Consider the following 19,623-nt stretch of genomic DNA (forward strand, 5'->3'; position numbering starts at 1 on the left):
GGGGGTGTGTGCTAATGTGTGTGTGTGTGTGTGTGTGTGTGTGTGTGTGTGTGTGTGCGCATGCTCATGATTGCACGTGTGGCCATGAGTGTGTGTGCACGTGTGTATGTGTGTCCATGCCCCTATCAGCCTCACTCTCCCTCTCCTAGAGTGTTTCAGTAGAACCCCTCCCATCACAGCAACTAAACAGACCACATTCCCCAGGGAGAACTCAGTCATGATGTTGTCATGATAAAAATAGGAAGGCTCCTCCTCGTTCACCTGACACGTCAACTCTCCCTCCAGACACACCTCCCTCCTTCCAGACACACCTCCCTCCCTCCAGACACACCTCCCTCCAGACACACCTCCCTCCAGACACACCTCCCTCCCTCCAGACACACCGCCCTTCCTCCAGACACACCTCCCTCCCTCCAGACTAACCTCCCTCCCTCCAGACACACCTCCCTCCCTCCAGACACACCTCCCTCCAGACACACCTCCCTCCCTCCAGACACACCTCCCTCCCTCCAGACACACCTCCCTCCCTCCAGACACACCTCCCTCCAGACACACCTCCCTCCCTCCAGACACACCTCCCTCCCTCCAAACACCTCACAGATTACTTCTTCCGCATCTCCAAACACAACTAATAGATCACTCCACCTCCATCTAGATCAAACCCTTCTCTGCTATGCTACAGTATGCTATGCTGCTATGGATAATAGTGTCTGCTAAAAAAAAAGACTAAATGCTATGTTACAATAAGCTATGCTATGTGATTGTGTAGGGGAGTCCCCCTGTGTATGTTGCTGCTGCCTCTGACTGTGTGTGTGTGTGTGTAATGCTGTATCTGACCTGTGTGTAATGCTGTATCTGACCTGTGTGTGTAATGCTGTATCTGACCTGTGTGTGTAATGCTGTATCTGACCTGTGTGTGTAATGCTGTATCTGACCTGTGTGTGTAATGCTGTATCTGACCTGTGTGTGTAATGCTGTATCTGACCTGTGTGTGTAATGCTGTATCTGACCTGTGTGTGTGTGTGTGTAATCCTGTATCTGACCTGTGTGTGTAATTCTGTATCTGACCTGTGTGTGTGTGTGTGTGTGTGTGTGTGTGTATGTGTGTAATGCTGTATCTGACCTGTGTGTGTGTGTATGTGTATGTGTGTAATGCTGTATCTGACCTGTGTGTGTGTGTGTATGTGTATGTGTGTAATGCTGTATCTGACCTGTGTGTGTGTGTGTGTGTGTGTGTGTGTGTATGTGTGTAATGCTGTATCTGACCTGTGTGTGTGTGTGTGTGTGTGTGTGTGTATGTGTATGTGTGTAATGCTGTATCTGACCTGTGTGTGTGTGTGTGTGTGTGTGTATGTGTGTAATGCTGTATCTGACCTGTGTGTGTGTGTGTGTGTGTGTGTGTGTATGTGTGTAATGCTGTATCTGACCTGTGTGTGTGTGTGTGTGTGTGTGTGTGTGTGTGTGTAATGCTGTATCTGACCTGTGTGTGTGTGTATGTGTGTGTGTGTGTGTGTGTGTAATGCTGTATCTGACCTGTGTGTGTGTGTGTGAATGTGTGTAATGCTGTATCTGACCTGTGTGTGTGTGTGTGTATGTGTGTAATGCTGTATCTGACCTGTGTGTGTGTGTGTGTGTGTGTGTGTGTGTGTAATGCTGTATCTGACCTGTGTGTGTGTGTGTGTGTGTGTGTGTAATGCTGTATCTGACCTGTGTGTGTGTGTGTGTGTGTGTGTGTGTGTGTGTAATGCTGTATCTGACCTGTGTGTGTGTGTGTGTGTGTGTGTGTGTAATGCTGTATCTGACCTGTGTGTGTGTGTGTGTGTGTGTGTAATGCTGTATCTGACCTGTGTGTGTGTGTGTGTAATGCTGTATCTGACCTGTGTGTGTGTGTGTGTGTGTGTGTGTGTGTGTGTGTGTAATGCTGTATCTGACCTGTGTGTGTGTGTGTGTGTGTGTGTGTGTGTGTAATGCTGTATCTGACCTGTGTGTGTGTGTGTGTGTGTGTGTGTGTGTAATGCTGTATCTGACCTGTGTGTGTGTGTGTGTGTGTGTAATGCTGTATCTGACCTGTGTGTGTGTGTGTGTGTGTGTGTGTGTGTGTAATGCTGTATCTGACCTGTGTGTGTGTGTGTGTGTGTGTGTGTGTGTGTGTGTGTGTGTGTGTGTGTAATGCTGTATCTGACCTGTGTGTGTGTGTGTGTGTGTGTGTGTAATGCTGTATCTGACCTGTGTGTGTGTGTGTGTGTGTGTGTGTAATGCTGTATCTGACCTGTGTGTGTGTGTGTGTGTGTGTGTGTGTGTAATGCTGTATCTGACCTGTGTGTGTGTGTGTGTGTGTGTGTGTGTATGTGTGTAATGCTGTATCTGACCTGTGTGTGTGTGTGTGTGTGTGTGTGTGTAATGCTGTATCTGACCTGTGTGTGTGTGTGTGTGTGTGTGTATGTGTGTAATGCTGTATCTGACCTGTGTGTGTGTGTGTGTGTGTGTGTGTGTAATGCTGTATCTGACCTGTGTGTGTGTGTGTGTGTGTGTGTAATGCTGTATCTGACCTGTGTGTGTGTGTGTGTGTGTGTAATGCTGTATCTGACCTGTGTGTGTGTGTGTGTGTGTGTGTGTGTAATGCTGTATCTGACCTGTGTGTGTGTGTGTGTGTGTGTGTGTGTGTGTGTGTGTGTAATGCTGTATCTGACCTGTGTGTGTGTGTGTGTGTGTATGTGTGTAATGCTGTATCTGACCTGTGTGTGTGTGTGTGTGTGTGTGTAATGCTGTATCTGACCTGTGTGTGTGTGTGTGTGTGTGTGTAATGCTGTATCTGACCTGTGTGTGTGTGTGTGTGTGTGTGTGTGTGTGTAATGCTGTATCTGACCTGTGTGTGTGTGTGTGTGTGTGTGTGTGTGTGTAATGCTGTATCTGACCTGTGTGTGTGTGTGTGTGTGTGTGTGTGTGTGTGTAATGCTGTATCTGACCTGTGTGTGTGTGTGTGTGTGTGTGTGTGTGTGTGTAATGCTGTATCTGACCTGTGTGTGTGTGTGTGTGTGTGTGTGTGTAATGCTGTATCTGACCTGTGTGTGTGTGTGTGTGTGTGTGTGTAATGCTGTATCTGACCTGTGTGTGTGTGTGTGTGTGTGTGTGTAATGCTGTATCTGACCTGTGTGTGTGTGTGTGTGTGTGTGTAATGCTGTATCTGACCTGTGTGTGTGTGTGTGTGTGTATGTGTGTAATGCTGTATCTGACCTGTGTGTGTGTGTGTGTGTGTGTGTGTGTAATGCTGTATCTGACCTGTGTGTGTGTTGTGTGTGTGTGTAATGCTGTATCTGACCTGACCTGTGTGTGTGTGTGTGTGTGTGTAATGCTGTATCTGACCTGTGTGTGTGTGTGTGTGTGTGTGTGTGTAATGCTGTATCTGACCTGTGTGTGTGTGTGTGTGTGTGTGTGTGTAATGCTGTATCTGACCTGTGTGTGTGTGTGTGTGTGTATGTGTGTAATGCTGTATCTGACCTGTGTGTGTGTGTGTGTGTGTGTGTAATGCTGTATCTGACCTGTGTGTGTGTGTGTGTGTGTGTGTAATGCTGTATCTGACCTGTGTGTGTGTGTGTGTGTGTGTGTGTAATGCTGTATCTGACCTGTGTGTGTGTGTGTGTGTGTGTGTAATGCTGTATCTGACCTGTGTGTGTGTGTGTGTGTGTGTGTGTGTGTGTGTGTAATGCTGTATCTGACCTGTGTGTGTGTGTGTGTGTGTGTGTGTAATGCTGTATCTGACCTGTGTGTGTGTGTGTGTGTGTGTGTGTGTGTAATGCTGTATCTGACCTGTGTGTGTGTGTGTGTGTGTGTGTGTGTGTAATGCTGTATCTGACCTGTGTGTGTGTGCTCCCAGGTGCAGGTGCAGGTGCATCCCAACCTCACGGCCACAGAAGACGCCCTGCAGCACATCGAAGAGCTTATCCTGCAGCTGCTCAACATGCTGTGTGTGGCCCAGCCACGCACCGTACACGACGTGGAGGTACACACTACACACACACCCTCACACACACATGCACACACAGGAATGCTCAACATGCTGTGTGTGTGCACACACACTGAAACGGTTACACACACACTCACAGTCCTTCACACTCAAGACAAAATCCTCTGAGTGACTGAATCTTATGTTCTCATACTCCAGTTAACAAACTACTTCCTGTTCTACCTTTTTTCACCCAATCAGGAACGAGTACAGAAGACCTTTCCCCACCCCATCGATAAGTGGGCTATAGGTGACGCCCAATCAGCTATCGAGAAGCGCAAGAGGAGGAACCCTCTCCTGCTGCCAGTGGACAAGATCCACCCCATGCTGAAGGTAGCCTTACCAGGGCCTCACAACCAGACTCACATTCAGCCTTACCAGGGCCTCACAACCAGCCTTACCAGGGCCTCACAACCAGCCTTACCAGGGCCTCACATCCAGCCTTGCCAGGGCCTCACAACCAGCCTTACCAGGGCCTCACAACCAGCCATACCAGGGCCTCACATCCAGCCTTACCAGGGCCTCACAACCAGCCTCACATCCAGCCTTACCAGTGCCTCACATCCAGCCTTACCAGGGCCTCACAACCAGCCTCACATCCAGCCTTACCAGTGCCTCACATCCAGCCTTACCAGGGCCTCACAACCAGCCTCACATCCAGCCTTACCAGTGCCTCACATCCAGTCTTACCAGTGCCTCACATCCAGCCTCACATCCAGCCTTACCAGGGCCTCACATCCAGCCTTACCAGGGCCTCACAGATCATTGCAGACACACTTTTGCTTTGCTCATTACTACCTGAGCTATTGAGGTATGTCTGTATGAGCTGAGCTCCCAGACCTGAGTGGAACTCCCCCTGGTTGTTGTGTAACCATGGCTACATCCCAACACCCGGACATCCTACTGTTTAGAATGGCAGAAAAAAAGGTTTGCGTCGCCCAATACATGGGATGTCTAGAACAGTGTCCCAAAGATACCAGGATGTCTCGCAACATCCGGTAGCAAGTATGTGTCCATTCCTACCCACAACCCTTTGTGCAGTGGAAGAGGTGTCAACCGTGGAGACAACAGTACAAAAAACTACAATCACACAGTGTGTGTACGAGCACATGCTTGTGTGTGCCTGTGCGTGTGAGTCTTCCATGTGTGCCTGAGTATGTGTGTGTGTTGCTGCATGTACATCCGTGACCAAAAGTATTGGGAGCGACATACATTTTGTGTTTGCAAAGCTTGCTGGGCCTTGGCATAAATTGACTGCTAACATAATTTCAGCACAGTCATATCGTCAGCACAGGGGAAAGTGGACAAGTTCTAGCCAAGTGAAATCACTCTATCATGCTGATTGGATTATAAGAGCAGATCGACTGCTGTAAAAGAGGGGACTATTTGCATCTATTGAAACATTTTCGCCCCAAAAAAGCTTAAAGAATATATGAAATGTGCCTTATTGTAATCCAGTATTCTATAGAAACACGTGAAAACATTTTCCACAAATACTGAACCAGTAAACTTTGCAAAACGCAACATTTGCCATTGCCAAAACTCATGGCCATGACTGTATGTTATATGTCTATGACTAAGTAGCAGCTCCCAACTGGATGCCTCCTGCTGAACAGCAGGCGCTGTGTAAGGGCAGCAGCAGTCACCTCATCAACATGATGGTTGGCGCTCATGTCTTGTGTGCCGGCGTCTCCGCAGGAGGTCCTGGGCTATAAGATCGACTACCACGTGTCCCTGTACATCGTGGCCGTGCTGGAATACATATCCGCAGACATCCTCAAACTGGCCGGGAACTACGTGGGGAACATCCGCCACTTTGAGATCCACCAGCAGGATATCAAAGTGTCCATGTGTGCAGACAAGGTGAGGAACTTCCTGTTGCTGTTTGGGACGGTCTGTACTGTACCGGGTGTGGTACCTGTGAGGTTGTTCATGTACGGTACATTTACATTGAGTCATTTAGCAGACGCTCTTATCCAGAGCGACTTACAGTAAGTACGGGGACATTCCCCCCGAGGCAAGTAGGGTGCCTTGCCCAAGGACACAACGTCATGTTGGCACGGCCGGGAATTGATCTGGCAACCTTCAGATTACTAGCCCGATTCCCTAACCGCTCAGCCACCTGACTCCCACAGCACACGGTAGCCGTGTGTTTGCTGTCAGCTGGAATATTCTGATGCAAAATCGTTTTTTGTGCTCCCCTTGACCGGGTTTGTGTGTATGTGTGTGTGTGTGTGTGTGTGTGTGTGTGCAGGTGCTGATGGACATGTTTGACCAGGACGAGGACATGGGCCTGGTGTCTCAGTGCGTGGAGGAGCCCTCGTCCTCGGGGGAGCTGACCTACGACGACCTGGTCCGCCTGGAGATCGCCGAGGAGCGCCAGTACCTGCGCGAGCTCGACCTCATCATCAAAGTGTTCCGACATCACTTCCTGTCCAACACCAAGATCTTCATGCCTCAGGTGAGAACAGCCCGGCCAGGTTGGGCTTGCCTAAGCCGTCGTCCGCTTTGCAGCTTCCAAACAGCTGCCGACATGTCACATCAGCACTCTGAAGACTTATCAAAGCCCTGTTAAAGACAAATCCCTTGTAAGAACATTATGCGGATTGTAAATGAGCCTCTGTAATCAGCTAGCTGCTAATCTTTCGTAGCAAAGTAGATTGTTAGTGAAGTGTTTGAGTTGACTTTGCAAACAGTGGATGGAGCCACGCTGAGTTAACCTGCTGAGACCCAGCAATGAATTGACTTCCTCTGTGGATGGTGGTTTTGGGCTCTGAGCGATCTCAGGAATAGCCATCCGAAATCCCCAAAACATACGGAAATGTTCCCTTTCAAAATCTATTTTTCTCCCCGGTCTCAGGGGACGTGTGTTTTTTAAGACGTTTCTAAAAAAGTAAATACGGTCCAATACTGTCTTCTTCATGGACTCATCACCCGAGGGTTGCATAACTGTGCATGGGCAGGGGAGGGAGAACAGGGAGGTCACTGGGACTGTGTGGTGTGTGTTTGGACGAGGGTGGTTAGTGGATGGCCGAGGGTGAGGAGGGGAGCTCCACAGGGCGCTCCAGTCTACACAACATGTTATTACGTTGCGACAGAAACAGCAAATGTGGCTCTTGACGAAATAACCTCCAAAATGTGTCGAAATACGACTGATGTCGTTGTACATTGAAAGTGAATAAGAAAACAGTTAACGGTCACCTCACCGTGCTGTGTCCAACACAGTCCGTTTCGATCATTTCCTCACTTGAACCATGAGATAAACAAATGTTTCCACTTTTCCAACTGATTGGGATGTTTGATTTCTCCAGATGTGGATCACATTCCAGACCCGAGCCTGTTTCTCAGACTCGTCGTCCGCGTTTGACCTGTCCCCCCCCCCCCCGTAAACCCCCCCCCCCTTCTCTCTCTCTCTCTGTCAGGATGTGGAGGTGCTCTTCAGTAACATCCTGGACATCCACGAGCTGACGGTCAAACTGCTGGGGCTGATTGAGGACGCCGTGGAGATGACCGCCGACGGCAGCCCCCATCCCCTGGTGGGCAGCTGCTTCGAAGACCTGGCCGAGGTACCTCACCTCCACACCTGTCTGACAGTACCTCCCCTCCACACCTGTCTGACTACAGTACCTCCCCTCCACACCTGTCTGACTCCAGTACCTCCCCTCCACACCTGTCTGACTACAGTACCTCCCCTCCACACCTGTCTGACTCCAGTACCTCCCCTCCACACCTGTCTGACTCCAGTACCTCCCCTCCACACCTGTCTGACTACAGTACCTCCCCTCCACACCTGTCTGACTCCAGTACCTCCCCTCCACACCTGTCTGACTCCAGTACCTCCCCTCCACACCTGTCTGACTCCAGTACCTCCCCTCCACACCTGTCTGACTCCAGTACCTCCCCTCCACACCTGTCTGACTCCAGTACCTCCCCTCCACACCTGTCTGACTCCAGTACCTCCCCTCCACACCTGTCTGACTCCAGTACCTCCCCTCCACACCTGTCTGACTCCAGTACCTCCCCTCCACACCTGTCTGACCACAGTACCTCCCCTCCACACCTGTCTGACTCCAGTACCTCCCCTCCACACCTGTCTGACTCCAGTACCTCCCCTCCACACCTGTCTGACTCCAGTACCTCCCCTCCACACCTGTCTGACTCCAGTACCTCCCCTCCACACCTGTCTGACTCCAGTACCTCCCCTCCACACCTGTCTGACTCCAGTACCTCCCCTCCACACCTGTCTGACTACAGTACCTCCCCTCCACACCTGTCTGACTCCAGTACCTCCCCTCCACACCTGTCTGACTCCAGTACCTCCCCTCCACACCTGTCTGACTCCAGTACCTCCCCTCCACTCCTGTCTGACAGACAGTATGCTCTCTCTCTCCTGTCTCACACCCAATGTGGAGAAAACCCAATATGTCTGCATTGATGAGCGCTGTTTTGAAGGTCTGTTTGTTTTGCCTCTGCTGCCATGCCACGCCGCTCATCTCTCCTCCTCCCTCGTCTACAGGAGCAGGCGTTCGACCCCTATGAGACCCTGTCCCAGGAGATCCTCTCCAGGGGCTTCCACGAGCACTTCAGCAGCCTGATGGCCAGACCCTCAGTGGGGCTTTACTTCCAGGTACGACCCCTCACACCAGAGAAGCTAGCATCAGGATCAAGCCCAGCAGGGTTTCAGTTCAGGAGTGTCCGTGTGTGCGTGCGTGTGTGTGGACGAAAGCTGCCTTCTTGTTGGCCTTGCGTGCTAAAACGAGCAAGCGAGGTGATTTTTGGTGGAGGTTACGCTTGAGACGTCGCATTGTCTCTCGCCCGCCGCGAGTGAAGCCGAGGCGTCTGGAATTCCTCAGCCGCAGTCCGAGACGTGCCGTGACATATTCAGCTTCCTGTTCGTTCCGTCCGCCGCCTGCTTGTTTAACTTGGACATTCCTCACAAGATGTGCATTGGATTGTGTTCTGCAGGGTGCAGAGCAACTGCCTTTGAAGGCAGAATGTTTTGCTTGTGTTTTCATAAGCACCCACTGATGTTCAATCCTAACCTAGAGACGGCTCATTTCCGTGTCCCATATATGACATTCTTGTCTGCTTAACCCTTGTGTGTACTGGCTGTTCAGTGCTGACCTCTTGGTATGAGGGCAGGGTGAGGGGGACTGCTCTTGATGCCCTGTGTGTAAGGGGGGGGGTGCTTTGAGCTCCGGGTCTGTGTGGTGAACCCTCCTCCCTGCTCCCCAGACCGGAGAGCCTCGACTGGGCCTGATCCGTTAACCCCACCCTCCACCACCTCCAGGGCCCAGCCTTATAAACCATGGTCACCCAGCTTACCATAACCCTGGGCCCAGCCTTGTAAACCGTGGTCACCCAGCATAAATCCGATCGATTTCTGGGTGGAGCTGTTTATTTAAGCTGGCCATGTTCTGAATGTCATGAAGAGTAAACTGCAGAGACCAGGAAGATGGACACCAGGGGAGGAGACACCAGGAGAGTAGAGTAGAGACCCAGAGAGCAGAGATCGGGTGAAGAGAGACCAGGAGAGTAGGAGAGAAGCAACGTTAGTAAACAGAAGAGTTAGATATTACAATCCAGACCATGGATCTAGTAAAAGCTTGTGCTATTGTATCCAGTCTGTAACAGGCTACATTGGAGCTGGTTCTGTTTGCCTTTTATGGAGTTCAAGATGGCTGTTCACTGCCAGTTGTGCTGTTGTTTTGCTTGGGGATGTGGAGCTGGATGGTGTGCATGTGAAATGATATCCTGTAGTCTCGGGGGGCCATGCTGTAATTGCTGTCTAGCTACCATCTTTCTCCTCCGACCGACCGACCGCCCACACACACAAAACAACCTTACTCGATATGCACCGGGTCATTTTATTTTTGCTCTCACTTACTTTTGTCTTCCGTTCTTTCTATATATCAAATCCCATATGTCTCTTTGTCTCCTCTTAACCAGATTTCTCTCTCTCTCATTCCACCCCATCTTCAGACCCCATTCTTGTCTTTTGTCTCAACCGATCCTCTCCTTTTTCTCTCATCCCTCTGGCCCCCGCTGTCCCCACACCCTTACCCTGTCTGTCTCGTGTGTGTGTGTGTGTGTGTAACACTCAGCCACTGCACTCTGCAGCTTCTGGCATTGTGGGTAAATTACATCGGATTTTATAAATAGCCCAGGCGGCTATGCTGCAGGCCTGTGTTCTCCTGGAGAGAGGGGCCCTGTCTGGGGGAAGGGGGCTCTACCCTTGAGAGAGGGGCCCTGTCTGGGGGAAGGGGGCTCTAGCCTGGAGAGAGGGGCCCTGCCAGGGGGAAGGGGGCTTTACCCAGGAGAGAGGGGCCCTGCCAGGGGGAAGGGGGCTTTACCCAGGAGAGAGGGGCCCTGCCTGGGTGAAGGGGGCTCTAGCCTGGAGAGAGGGGCCCTGCCTGGGTGAAGGGGGCTCTACCCTGGAGAGGGGGGCCCTGCCGGGGTGAAGGGGGCTCTACCCAGGAGAGAGGGGCCCTGCCTGGGAGAAGGGGGCTCTACCCAGGAGAGAGGGGCCCTGCCGGGGGCCTCAGTTCAGGCTGAAAAGGAGCTGTAAACGAAAGCCTGTAACGTGCCCGTCCTGGGTTGAGTTGAGCCAGTCCCAGTGCTGGGTACAAGATGTTCTGCTCTGATGTGGCAGTCCCAGTGTACTTTGAGGTTCATTTTGGAACACCTCTTCAGCAAATTACTGATTTTACCGCTCCATTTTAACCAGCTCATGGTCCATGAATGATTGATGAGTGGGAGCCCAGGGAAGTGGGAGCTGGGTAGTTCATCTGGATCAGCCCTCTGAAGACTACCTGCTAACCAGGGAACCTGTTTGTTCTGGATAAATGTGTGTGTTTCTGTTGTTGTCCTTTTCTCTCTCTCTCCCTCTCCCCCCTCTGTCAGACGTGTGTGTGTGTAGCTGCGTAGTGTCTCGCTGGTCCCAGCAGTAGAGTATTGATTAAGTGTTGTCTGTCAGGACAGCAGGGACTAGAGATGCTATGACAAGCTCTCCTCTGGTTACTCTGCAGCCCAGCTCAATCTAGCTCTCCTTTCACCCCTGTCCATCCCTCTCTCTATCCCTCCATCATCCCTCAGTCTATTTATTCCCCCGTCATCCCCTCTGTCTCTCTGCTATCCCTCCATCATCTCTCTCGCCATCATCTCTCTCTCCATCATCTCTCTCCCTCTCTCTCTCTCTCTCTCTCTCTACCTCTCTCTCTCTCTCTCTCTACCTCTCTCTCTCTACCTCTCTCTCTCTCTACCTGTCTGACTGTGTACATACCTGTTTGACTGTATCGTTGTCTGTCTGTCTGTCCCTGCAGTCGATAGCCGAGGGCTTCAAAGAGGCTGTCCAGTATGTCCTTCCTCAGCTGATGATGGTCCCAGTCTACCACTGCCTGCACTACTTTGAGCTACTACAGGTCAGTTGCTCACACACACACACACCTGGATGTGCAGAGCAGTGGGACATCTGTCACAGCTGCTCTGAGTCATCGTGCCCGTCACACAGAGTCAAGGGGAGGGTAGCTGTCACTATGGTGACTTTGCTTCAGTATCAGACCTACTTCCTTCCTGTTCCACCAGCCTCTCTTGACCCCTACAGCCTCTCTTTACCCCCGCCAACCTCTCTCTCCACCCCCACCTCAGTCTCTAGTCTCCAGCTTTCCTCAGGGGTCGAGGCGAGGCTGGTCAGTCGTCTGTCATCTCCCCCTGGCTGCTGAAGCCCCATCTTTATCAGGGCCCTCCAGCCACCTGGCTGACCTGACTGTGCCCCAGCTGGCCGATGTGTGACCCGTCTGTCTTGCCTCCCTCTGAGCAGCAGCTGCAGGAGCGCAGCCAGGACCAGGACGACCGCGAGGGCCTGAAGCAGGCCATCACCGCGCTGCTCAACCTGCAGTGCAGCGTGGAGCGCATCTACACCAAGCACCTGCCCCGGCGCAAGCCTGGGTAAGCTGTCCTGGGTCCTTCCACCCTAACCCTGGGGGACTCCCACTCTAACCCTGGGGGACTCCCACTCTAACCCTAACCCCTGCAAAACACCATATAAAACAGCTGATAGCAGTAATGATATATCTTAATGACTACCCCACCCTCCACCCCACCCCAGGGAGCCCATGTATCGTCTGTACAGCAGGCAGGTGCGCAGCAAGCAGCTGGCCATCAAACGCATGAACGAGATCCAGAAGAGTATCGACGGCTGGGAGGGCAAGGACATCGGCCAGTGCTGCAGCGAGTTCATCCTGGAGGGGGCGCTGCTGCGCGCCGGCGCCAAGCACGAGCGCCACAACTTCCTGTTCGACGGCCTGATGATCAGCTGCAAGGCCAATCAGAGCTCGCGCCTCCCCGGCTCGGGTAGCGGCGCCGAGTTCCGCCTGAAGGAGAAGTTTGTGCTGCGCAAGGTCCGCATCGTGGACCGCGAGGACTCGCCCGAGCTGCGGCACGCCTTTGAGCTGCTGGGCCGCGACGACAACTGCGTGGTGTTCTGCGCGCGCTCGGCGGAGGAGAAGGCGTCGTGGATGGCGGCGCTGGTGACGCTGCAGTACCGCTCCACGCTGGACCGCATGCTGGACACGGTGCTGCACCGCGAGGAGCAGGACCAGCCTTTGCGCCTGCCCTTGCCCGACGTGTACCGCTTCGCCGTGAGGGACTCCGAGGAGAACATCGTGTTCGAGGACCGGGTGCAGAGCAAGACGGGCATCCCCATCATCAAGGCCGGCACTGTGGTCAAGCTCATTGAGAGGCTCACCTACCACATGTACGCTGGTGAGTCGGAGTCACGGACCGGGGATAGAACGCAAGGCCAACATACACACACACACACTTCCTGTTTTGGATGTAGCTGGAACATCAACCACACAGAGTAAAGATGTCTACATTTGGAGGGTTTCTACTTTCACTGTTAAATCTGTGTTTTCCGCTGTGGTCCCAGATCCCAACTTTGTGCGCACTTTTCTGACCACGTACCGCTCCTTCTGCAAACCCCAGGACCTTCTCAACCTGCTGATTGACAGGTAGGCTTCACCCAGGCCCTGTCAGTGTGATTGACAGGTGAGAGGTGGCGAAAGAAAAGCCGCCTCTGATTGCTTGATAGGTCGACTACGACATGATTTCAAATTTGCTTCATGCTGCAAGTCATTTTAAACTGTATATTTCCCCCGTCTGTGTTTATGTGCCATGCTCCAGTAATGAAGTGTCTCAGTATCCTACAGACAGTAAGTGTGACTGTTCTGTCCCCAGAATCGACATCCCAGAGCCAGAACCCACCGAGGCAGACCGCCAAGCACTCTGGAACGGTGATCAGCCAATGGCAGCAGAGCTTCAGAGATTCCGTCGGGAATACGTGCAGCCGGTCCAGCTCAGGTAGATCAGGGCTATCAGTATGTTCTATACCTGTTCCTCTCTCCAGGGTTCTCACTATGTTCTCTACCTGTTCCTCTCTCCAGGGTTCTCAATGTATTCCGTCAGTGGGTTGAACACCACTTCTACGACTTCGACAACGACCCGGAACTCAGGTGTAGACTAGAGGAATACATCACCAGCAAAATTCAACTGAGAGGTGGGTGTGCGTGCGTGTGTGTGTGTGTGTGCGTGTGTGCGCGTGTGTGCGTGTGTGTGTAGGGCCACGCCGTTAAAACGCTCCATGCGACACCGTCACGCGCAAATTCTTTGGGTCAGACATTGTTCCGTAACAGCTCCTTCTAACCAACCGCACCAGGGAAATCCATGAGGAAGTGGGTGGAGTCCATCAACAAGATCATCAGGAGGAAGATGCAGACCCAGTCCAACGGCGTCAGCCACAACATCACCTTTGAGAGCCCGCCCCCCCCCATTGAGTGGCACATCAGCAGGGTGGGCCAGGTGGACACCTTTGACCTCATGACCCTTCACCCCATAGAGATCGCCCGGCAGCTGACCCTGCTGGAGTCGGAACTGTACAGGTGAGATGATGTCACTGTGATGTTAAAGGTTTAGCTGGGGAGTAGATTAGCACAGTTGTAGGCAGCTAACTTGGTAGCTGGTTAGGTAGGCTACGCTAGGTAAGCAATGCTACCTGAGTAACTGGTTAGGTAGGCTACGCTAGGTAAGCTATGCTACCTGAGTAACTGGTTAGGTAGGCTACTCTAGGTAAGCTATGCTACCTGAGTAACTGGTTAGGTACTATGCAATGTGGGTCACCGTGACCTCTTGACGTACTGTTGAGCTATAGCCATCCCCATCCAGTGGGGATCCCTCACCCTGACACCTTCTCCCTCCTCAGGGCTGTGAGGCCGTCAGAGCTGGTGGGCAGCGTCTGGACCAAAGAGGACAAGGAAAAGAACTCACCCAACCTGCTCCGCATGATCCGACACACCACTAACCTCACACTGTGGTTTGAGAAGTGAGTACTGGACCCCCAACCCCGGGGCTCACACTGGGCTACAGGGAGGTGTACAGGGAGGATACATACCTTTTTCCATGGACACAACAGTATACCTATTTCCTAATGTAATTGAACCTTGTGAGCTGTTTATGTAGAGTGCAGAGAACGCGTCCACGACACTCCATGCAAAGAAGAGCCGAAGGGTGCCACAGAGTTGATGGCGTGTGTGTGTTGACGGGATGTGTTCCGTGCTCGCCAGGTGCATTGTGGAGGCAGAGAACCTGGACGAGCGCATAGCCGTGTTCTCGCGGGTCATCGAGATCCTGCAGGTGTTCCAGGAGCTCAACAACTTCAACGGCGTTCTGGAGGTGGTGAGCGCCATCAACTCTGTACCCGTCTACCGGCTCGACCACACCTTCGAGGTAAACACAGCCTCCAACACCAACACGACCTCACTCTACCATTACCAAAACCAACACAGCTACCAACACCATTACAGCCACCATTAGCATCACAGCTTCATGTACCATTAGCATCACAGCTACATGTACCATTAGCATCACAGCTACATGTACCATTAGCATCACAGCTACATGTACTATTAGCACCACAGCTACATGTACTATTAGCATCACAGCTACATGTAAAACAGCCTTTTAACCTGTTCTAGCATAAGTGGTTCGCCACTACAGCTCATATACCAAAGCCTATCAACCTTCAGATATTGTTGATCAACCTGATGATTATGCTGCTGAGAAATATGCTTCTGCTGGTAAAACATGTGTTATCTGTTCCGTCCACAGGCGGTCCCAGAGAGGAAGAAGAAGATTCTAGAAGAAGCAGTGGAACTCAGCCAGGACCATTTTAAGAAGTACCTGGCCAAGCTCAAGTCAATCAACCCACCCTGTGTGCCTTTCTTTGGTATGAACTCTTTTTCTTACATCTCTTGAGTTGTCCCCCTGTCAGGTGTGTGTGTGTGTGAGAGCTAGCCGTGACCTCTGACCTTGGCCCTTAGGGATATACCTAACCAACATCCTGAAGACGGAAGAGGGGAACCCGGATTTCCTCAAACGCGACAGCAAGGAGCCACTCATCAACTTCAGCAAGCGCCGGAAAGTAGCGGAGATCACCGGAGAGATCGAACAGTACCAGAACCAGCCCTACTGTCTGAAGGTGGAGCACGACATCAAGGTCAGAACCCGTCTGTCTGTCCTGCCCCTCGGGCTGGCCCTCCTCCCAGGGTACAGGGTTAAGAAACACTGCAAAAGGAATGTTGTCACAACTCCATGCCACTATTATTGCTATTCTGAGTATTAGGGATGGTATTGCTTCAGGAGCTATTCATTTTGTAGTAGTAGCAGTAGGTCTGGGCGATATATCGAATATTAGCGATAATATCGCAATAATTATGACGACGATGTAAACATTTGGAATTATTGTGAATATCAAATATAAACTATTATTAAAACTATTAATAATAGTTTTATAATAGGCACTCTCTTTGGCTCTCTTTTTGTCCTGTCACGTAAGAACTTCTGCATGAATTGTTCCATGTGAGGTCCATTTTGTCAAGTTGCAAGTACCATGTTATGGCAGTTATTTTGTTATATATCGCCCAGCCCTAAGTAGCAGTAGTAACTCACCTTATTATTTCCGTGGTGTGCTGTGTTTGTGTCATCATAGCGGTTCTTTGAGAACCTGAACCCCATGGGCAGCATGAGTGAGAAGGAGTTCTCCGACTACCTGTTCAACAAATCTCAAGAAATCGAGCCTCGCAACTGCAAACAGCCCCCCAGATTTGTAAGTGTACCCTGCCATCTCATTACCCAATGAGTAACCCTGTCCATTAGTGTCCCAATCAGTTATCCCATCAATCAGGAACCCCGTTATGAGTTTCTTAGCCTTTGTTGAGACCAGGATGGCTGGAGAGATCCATTATGGTGTAACTCCCAATGGTACTGAAACAGCGTGTCCTTTTCCGTCCGTCCGTCCGTCCGTCCCCCCAGCCCAGGAAGACCCTGTACAACCTGAAGTCTCCAGGGATCCGGCCGGTGCGCACCTCCACGTCGGGCACCCTGAAGGGCCACCCCGTTGCCCTGGAGAGGGAGCCCCCCCACAAGATCACGTTCCGCAGCATCGCGGAGACGGAGCCGGAGACCTCGGCCTCGGTGCCCACCTCGCCCAACACGCCCACCCCGCCGCAGTCGGCCTCCTCCGACCTCAGCTCTGTCTTCATAGACCACGACCTCTACGGCTCCTCTGGTGACGACGCACGCACACACATTTATACACATATGCACGTTTATACATGCGCGCGCACACACGTTGACAATTACAGACACACACATTTATACACCCTCACTCACACACATATATATTCACAATAACACACACAATAACACGCACACACATTTACACGTGCGTATACACAAACATAAACACACAAGTGTTTGTCAAAACACACACCTACACCATGACACACTCATTTACACATACACAAACACGTAATAAGTCAACTCAGCTGTTCTGTCTTCTGATATTACAGGTAACTCCATCTTTGCCCCCGTTCTCCTGCCTTCAAGTGAGTGTTTCTCTCTCTCCCTCTCTCTCTCCCTTTCTGCCCCTCTTGTCTCTGTGTTAGTGAGGATGCTGTGTGTTCATGTTGCTGTGTGTGAAAGACTCCCAGGGTCAAGGCCCAGAGGAGTGTGTGTGTGTGCTTTGAGAGTCCTCTCCGTGAACAGCGTGTTACCATGCCGACCCTGACCCCTGTCTTCTCCGCAGAGCTGTACTCCGTGTCCTGCGGCAGTCTGCACCACCTGGGGGAGGAGCTTCTCAAGCCGCCTCCCCTGCCGCCCCGCAGGAAGGACGCCTTCTCCGAGGCCAGGGTAAGACCCACACGCCCTGCACCCAGGAGAGAGCTTGCCCTCCTCAGACATAGCCCCTGTGGGGGAAGCCCTGGTTCCTGTTAGCCGTTCTGTTCCTTCCCACGGTAACCCCCTCTCCCCCCCCTTGTCTGTGTGTGATTGGCAGCTGAGCTGCAGGTCCGACAGCCCTCCGGCCATCCCCCCCCGGCTGCCCCCTCCCCTCCCCAGGATCCAGCCCAGGGTGCCGGTCTACAACGGCCCCATCGACGGCCCCCTGCCCAGCCCGCCGCCCCCGCCTCCCCGGGACCCCCTGCCGGAGACCCCTCCCCCGGTCCCCCAGCGCCCCCCGGAGATCTTCATCAACTACCCACTGAGCCTGCAGCCGTCGCCCGTGGGCCGCTTCCAGTGGGACTTCTCCAGCTCGCCCAGCTCCCCCAGCACGCCCCCCGGCACGCCCTCGCCTCGCGTCCCCCGGCGCGGCTGCCCCCTCAGCGCCAGCCAGAACAGCCTGTGCCCGCAGGCCATGCCCGCCACGGCGCCCCCTGTGCCCCCACGCCACAACGCCAGCCCTCAGCTCCCCAAACTACCACCAAAGACTTACAAAAGGGAGCTCCTGCCGCCGCCCTTACAGAGCCTCTCATTGGTGGAGAACACAGACGGTAGCCAATAAGTCACTGCCTCCCTTTTTTTCCAGCACTGGGCGTGCTCCTCAGATGAACCGTTAACCCCGCCCCCTGCGAAGGGCACGCTGACGGAGCGGACAAAACAAACGCATCGCGATGAAAGCTACTGATCTGGAAGAACGACCGACTTCTTCCCCCCCCCCCCCCCCCCCCCCCCCCTCCGTCTCACACACACACACACACTCCAACCCCTCCCACTCACCTTCATCGACCAATCACGCCACGCCTCTCAGGGGATCAGTAGCTCCGCCTTCATTTCAGCCCCTCTGTGCCAATGAGAAACCCACACTGGAGTGCCAGCTCCAAACCAGGACCGCCGAGACACTGTGTCTGCCTGTCTGCCAGAGTGTGAGTCCGAGACTGTGTGTGTGTGTGTACTGTACATCAAAATAATGTGAGGCACTGTGTTACTTTTCTCTTGTAGAGAGGACATACTGTACTAGCTCTAGTGAACAAGACAGCAGTGGCTGTCTCTCCCACGCCCCTCCCCAACTTTAGACACTGTGCCCCTCCCCCCCTCACCCACCCCCCAGCCAAGGAGGAGGGGGCTGGTCTCTCCAGGCTAGCCTGCAGCCCTCCACCCAGGCCTGGCCAGTCTCTCTCGCCCCCTCTCTCTTTCCTGCTGTGATTCTATGGGCATTGACACACTGTAGTGCTTCACTCAACTCTGGAGTCCTGGAGTCTGTCAGGGCTCCCCCAGGACCCTAACCCTAACCCCCCAGGACCCTAACCCTAACCCCCAGGACCCTAACCCTAACCCCAGGACCTGTGGCCACGCCGGAGCTCTTCTGTGGAAGAGGCTCGTCCAGAGTTGGCATTTGGCAACGCTCGCCGCGTCTTTCAGCCCAACTGTAAACGAGAGACCAAAGTCTTAGTCAAGTTTATGCAGCCGGGGGGACATAAGGGATCTGTTTCTAGGACACACAACGGCATGGGGGGGAAAAGGCCAACAGGAATTTCGCTGGCCCGCGAACCCTGGGTTACGTCCCGCTCCTCTTCGTCTACTTGTTTCTCCACTGTGCACTGTGACTGCAGGGAGGCGACTCCACAGAGCCCGGGCTGAGGACCGCCTGGCCATGGCCGCACGCTCCACTTCAGACGGTGCCTTCGAACCCACAGCAGTGACCTCTCACCTGAAGGAGCACTGGGTTTACCAGACAGCCTGGCCGAGGGACTGGATGACTGACTGACCGGCTAACTGGGGTTGGTTGGCTGACAGGCTAACTGGGGTTGGCTGACTGACTGGCTAACTGTGGTTGGCTGACTGACTGGCTAACTGTGGTTGGCTGACTGATTGGCTAACTGTGGTTGGCTGACTGACTGGCTAACTGTGGTTGGCTGACTGACTGGCTAACTGGTTGGCTGACTGATTGGCTAACTGTGGTTGGCTGACTGACTGGCTAACTGGTTGGCTGACTGGCTGACTGACTGGCTAACTGTGGTTGGCTGACTGACTGGCTAACTGTGGTTGGCTGACTGACCTCCTAGGCCTGAGCAGGACGTCCTGTCTCTCCCCAGCTCCTTAAAAAGCCAAGATGATGTCTTAAAGTCCTCAGGGCTGTGCGCTGCTATCCCCACACTCCAGACAACTTCATCACCGGTACCTTCTTCTTCTGTGGTGTGGACGCTCAGCACTGGAAGCAGCACCGACCCACCAAAGCATGGGGCAAAGGGACCGCGCCCCCTAGTGGAGCCTCCAAACATCTGAACTCA

General features: G+C 52.9%; 1 protein-coding gene across 3 annotated transcripts in view; it reads left to right on the top strand.

Annotated features, from left to right (window-relative positions):
* Positions 1-19,288, top strand: part of sos2 (son of sevenless homolog 2 (Drosophila)) — a 28,489-nt gene extending 9,201 nt beyond the window's left edge. For all 3 annotated transcript variants that reach the window (XM_047046105.1, XM_047046114.1, XM_047046124.1), the window contains 22 exons: positions 3,875-4,000; positions 4,205-4,336; positions 5,702-5,866; positions 6,258-6,464; positions 7,426-7,569; positions 8,520-8,630; positions 11,326-11,424; positions 11,823-11,950; positions 12,111-12,766; positions 12,933-13,014; positions 13,241-13,363; positions 13,447-13,559; positions 13,719-13,941; positions 14,262-14,381; positions 14,623-14,785; positions 15,167-15,284; positions 15,379-15,554; positions 16,047-16,163; positions 16,370-16,625; positions 16,909-16,944; positions 17,145-17,248; positions 17,394-19,288. In XM_047046105.1, coding sequence (XP_046902061.1) covers positions 3,875-4,000; positions 4,205-4,336; positions 5,702-5,866; positions 6,258-6,464; positions 7,426-7,569; positions 8,520-8,630; positions 11,326-11,424; positions 11,823-11,950; positions 12,111-12,766; positions 12,933-13,014; positions 13,241-13,363; positions 13,447-13,559; positions 13,719-13,941; positions 14,262-14,381; positions 14,623-14,785; positions 15,167-15,284; positions 15,379-15,554; positions 16,047-16,163; positions 16,370-16,625; positions 16,909-16,944; positions 17,145-17,248; positions 17,394-17,897 — 3,903 coding nt within the window. In that variant the 3' untranslated portion in view covers positions 17,898-19,288. The remainder of the gene's footprint in view (positions 1-3,874; positions 4,001-4,204; positions 4,337-5,701; positions 5,867-6,257; positions 6,465-7,425; positions 7,570-8,519; positions 8,631-11,325; positions 11,425-11,822; positions 11,951-12,110; positions 12,767-12,932; positions 13,015-13,240; positions 13,364-13,446; positions 13,560-13,718; positions 13,942-14,261; positions 14,382-14,622; positions 14,786-15,166; positions 15,285-15,378; positions 15,555-16,046; positions 16,164-16,369; positions 16,626-16,908; positions 16,945-17,144; positions 17,249-17,393) is intronic.
* Positions 19,289-19,623: the final 335 nt, after the last annotated feature.

This window comes from Hypomesus transpacificus, chromosome 3, assembly GCF_021917145.1.
Source record: "Hypomesus transpacificus isolate Combined female chromosome 3, fHypTra1, whole genome shotgun sequence".
Taxonomy (NCBI): domain Eukaryota; kingdom Metazoa; phylum Chordata; class Actinopteri; order Osmeriformes; family Osmeridae; genus Hypomesus; species Hypomesus transpacificus.